Consider the following 4,397-nt stretch of genomic DNA (forward strand, 5'->3'; position numbering starts at 1 on the left):
GCAAAGGAGAAATGCTCATTAACAGGGACGTAAACAAATGTGCGCACAACATTTGAGAGAAATAAGCTTTTAATGTATTTGGAACATTTCTGGGATGTTTTATTTCAGCTCATGAAACGTGGGACCAACACTTTACATGTTGCGTTTTATACTTTTCATCAGTGTAGTTGGACAACCTGAACCTGTCAGTCAATAATGGGTTGCTAAAAATCAACATCCGCTACGACAGTTTAAACTATTCAACAACTTACGTGCAAATGTGAAATCCTGTACATTAGTTCTCCCTCTGTATCATGTGAAAGGAAACTCCTATTTCCAGGTCTGAATACATTTTATTATCCTTTTCTCCTGATTAGCTACCTTTTTTTAGCAGCTGGTTCAAGGTTTGGTAGTGGTGGTGGATGGATGAGGCGCTTTCCTGGTAACTGGCCAGTTTTTTGTCCCCCTCATCAATTTACACAAAGCAAAAACAGGTTTTTAGATGTATTTTTGTTTAAAAACTCAAATTTCACATTTACATAAGTATTCAGACCCTTTACTTAGTACTTTGTTGAAGCACGTTTGGCAGTGATTACAGACCCGAGTCTTCTTGGGTATGATGCTACAAGCTTGGCACACCTGTATTTGAGGAGTTTCTCCCATTCTTCTCTGCAGATCCTCTCAAACTCTGTCAGGTTGGATGGGGAGCGTCGCTGCACAGCTATTTTCAGGTCTCTTCAGAGATGTTCATTTGGGTTCAAGTCCGGGCTCTGGCTGGGCCACTCAAGGACATTGATACTTGTCCTGAAGTCACTCCTGCATTGCCTTGGCTGTGTATTTAGGGTCGTTGTCCTGTTGGAAGGTGAACCTTCACCTCAGTCTGAGGTCCTGAGCACTCTGGAGCAGGTTTTCGTCAAGGATCTCTCTGTACTTTGTTCCGTTCACCTTTCCCTAAATCTTGACTAGTCTCCCAATCCCTGCCGCTGAAAAACATCCCCACAGCATGATGCTGCTACCACCATGATTTACCGTAGGGATGGTGACAGGTTTCCACCAGACGTGACACTTGGCATTCAGGCCAAAGAGTTCAATCTTGGTTTCATCAGACCAGAGAATCTTGTTTCTCATGGTCAGAGAGTCCTTTAGGTGCCTTTTGGCAAACTCCAAGCGGACTGTCATGTACCTTTAACTGAAAAGTGGCTTCCGTCTGGCCACTCCACCATAAAGGCCTGAATGGTGGAGTGCTGCAGAGATGGTTGTCCTTCTGGAAGATTATCCCATCTACACAGAGAAACTCTGGAGCTCTGTCAGAGTGACCATCGGGTTCTTGCTCACCTTCCTGACCAAGGCCCTTCTCCCCCGATTGCTCAATTTGGACGGGCAACCAACTCTAGGAAGAGTCGTGGTGGTTCCAAACTTCTTCCATTGAAGAATGATGGAGGCCACTGTGTTCTTGGTTACCTTCAATGCTGCAGAGAGGTTTTGGTACCCATCCCCAGATCTATGCATCAACGCAATCGTGTTTCAGGATCTACTGACAATTAATTTGACGGCTTGGTTTTTGCTCTGACATGCTCTGTCAACTGTGGGACCACTATAGACAGGTGTGTTTATTTCCAAATCCTGTCCGATTTTACCACAGGTGGCCTCCAATCATCTCAAAGATAATCAATGGAAAAGGGATGCACCTGAGCTCAATTTCAAGTCTCATAGAAAAGGTCCTGAATACTTATGTAAATAAGGTTTCAGTTTTATTTTTAATACATTTGCAAAAATGTAACTATACATTTTAGAATAAGGATGTAAAAAAAAATATGAAAAAGGGAAGGGGTCTGAATACTTTACGGATACACAGTATATATTTTTTTACCATCCAAGGTTTGGGGCCTAAAACATCCGGGGCTTTTGCCCCGAAAGCCCAGGACTAGTAACGCCACTGGATGCAATTATCCAAACACATTCATGATCAGTAACTACAATAACTCATCTAGTTTTAAAAACAATTAATAAAACACATGTATTAATTTCATAAACTGTGTATCATTAAATAAATTTGTAAAATAATCCCCCCAAAACTAGTGGTGAAAAGTGGTCATCACACCATCTCTATCTGATACATGTTGTGAGTACCGGCGCTTGACTTGGGCAGGAACTTACCGGAGCGGAGTACCAGGCCCTCAAATGTTCTACTGCTTGAGCTCCTGTTCCTGTTATAGATTAGCTCAAAAGTTTTGTGGAGGTCCTGAAGCTAAATAAAAACAGTACCGGCACCCAAAATAAGTACCGGCACCTATTTCAGTCCAAGTCAAGCAATGAGATTAAAATCACTCTATCACTGCATTTAAATCTCAGCTGGTCTGAGAGAACTGACGAGGCTTCTCTCCTTTATGTATACATTGGTGTGTTTTTAATTGGTTCTGAAGAGAGAAACTCTTCTCACAGACAGAGCAGTAGTAAGGCTTCTCTCCTTTATGTTTACGTTGGTGTGTTTTTAAGTTGCTCTCTTGAGAGAAACTCTTCCCACAGTCAGAGCAGTAGTAAGGCTTCTCTCCTGTGTGTATACGTTGGTGTGTTTTTAAGTTGCTCTGTTGAGAGAAACTCTTCCCACAGTCAAAGCAAGAGTATGGCTTCTCTCCTGTGTGTATACGTTGGTGTGCTTTAAAGCTACCCTGGTGGGAAAAACTCTTCCTACAGTCAGAACAGGAGTAAGGCTTCTTTCCTGTATGGGTACGTCCATGTGACTTTAAGGTATACAATCGGGAGAAACTTTTCCCACAGTCAGAGCAGGAGTATGGCTTCTCTCCTGTATGTATACGTTGGTGTGCTTGAAAGTTACACAGGTGGGAGAAACTCTTCCCACAGTCAGAGCAGATATAAGGCTTTTCTCCAGTGTGTGTTCTCTGATGAACTGTTAGCTCAGATGATGTTGTAAAACATTTTCCACAGTCACAGCAGGAGTAAGGCTTCTCTCCTGTGTGTAGACGCTGGTGTTTTTTGAAGTTGCTCAGTTGAGAGTAACTCTCCCCACAGTACGAGCAGTAGTAAGGCTTCTCTCCAGTGTGCACTCTCTGATGAAGTTTCAGAGCCCTTGATGTTGTGAAGCTCTTCCCACAGTCAGTACAGGAATACAGATTCTCCCCAGTGTGTATTTTTAGGTGTAATTTTAGCTTTGATAGAATTGGGAAAATCTCCTCACAATGTGGGCAGTGGTGAGATCTCTTAGCTCTGTGATCTTCCTGCTGTTGCTCTCTGGATGTAGAGAATGTCTCAACATGGTCTCCTGTGTAAACAACATCAGAAGAACCAGTCTGTTGGTGTGATTTTCATGTCAAATGTATTTTATGAAGCTACATCTGCATAGGTTGCTCTTTGGGGTTTTAGGCTGGGTTTCTGTAAAGAACTTTGTGACAACTGCTGATGTAAAAATGGTTTCATAAAATAAATGTGACATGTATAAGTGCTTTACAGAAACCCAAACTAAAACCCCAAAGAGCAAGCAATGCAGATGTAGAAGCACAGTGGTTAGAAAAATTCCCTAGAAGGAAGAAACCTAGAAAGGAACCAGGCTCTGAGGGGTGGCCAGTCCTCTTCTGGCTGTACTGGGTGACATATGTATTCATATCAGTAGGCTGTACAATACAGGGGAATAAAACTACTCTAAAAGTGGGTAACAGTCAGGGTTAGGGTCAATTCCATTTAAATAACAGTCAATTCAGAAAGTAAACCAAATTCCAATTCTACATTTTCCTAAATGAAAAGCATTGAAGAGAATTGGAATATCAGTCTATTTCCCAAAATATCTGGAATTGACCCCAACCCTGGTAACAGTCGAAGGCAAAAGGGGTGAAAATAACTATCCATAATCATCCTCCACTCACCATCACAAGGGTTAGTAACTACACAGACTCATTTCATAGAACTTTAAAACACTGGCAGTTTGTCTACTTCACTTCTTTAGTCTACTCTCTGATCACTCCAGATAACCCAGTTGTTCAGAGATGTGTGATGTCAGAATTACAGAATTCAACCTATCAATAGACTAGGTCATAACTTATGGAGGTATAACTAATAGATAGAACCTGCTGTTACCATGACTAACAGTTGTCCCAATCTTCTCCTCCTCTTCTTCATCTTTAATGTTGACATTCAGCTCCAGTGTTTGACTGCAGTCTTCCAGCTTCACTGATGCCATATCTGGATCCTGCAGTGCAAACTGGGCTCCACTGTCACAATCAGGACCCAGTGACTGTAGGTTTCTACTCAGTGTGGAAGGAGAGTGGCAGGCTGGGTTTGTCCTCACTCTTAATGTTACCCTCCTCAGATTTAATCTGAGTCGGCAAGTAGTAATAAAGAGAAATGGAAACAAGTTATTCTCTTGACAGATCTGGCACTTTCTATATTCTCTAAAAATATAAAAT

At 41.9% G+C, this 4,397-nt stretch overlaps 1 protein-coding gene across 1 annotated transcript; it reads right to left on the reverse strand.

Moving 5' to 3' along the window:
* Positions 1-1,804: 1,804 nt before the first annotated feature.
* Positions 1,805-4,071, reverse strand: LOC120039212 (zinc finger protein 239-like). The gene is made up of 2 exons (XM_038984703.1): positions 4,063-4,071; positions 1,805-3,218 (listed from the first exon to the last, which is right to left on the reverse strand). Exons 1-2 carry the CDS (start codon positions 4,069-4,071, stop codon positions 2,328-2,330), a joined length of 900 nt encoding a protein of 299 aa, XP_038840631.1. The 3' UTR covers positions 1,805-2,327.
* Positions 4,072-4,397: the final 326 nt, after the last annotated feature.

The sequence above is a fragment of the Salvelinus namaycush genome, unplaced genomic scaffold, assembly GCF_016432855.1.
Source record: "Salvelinus namaycush isolate Seneca unplaced genomic scaffold, SaNama_1.0 Scaffold26, whole genome shotgun sequence".
Taxonomy (NCBI): domain Eukaryota; kingdom Metazoa; phylum Chordata; class Actinopteri; order Salmoniformes; family Salmonidae; genus Salvelinus; species Salvelinus namaycush.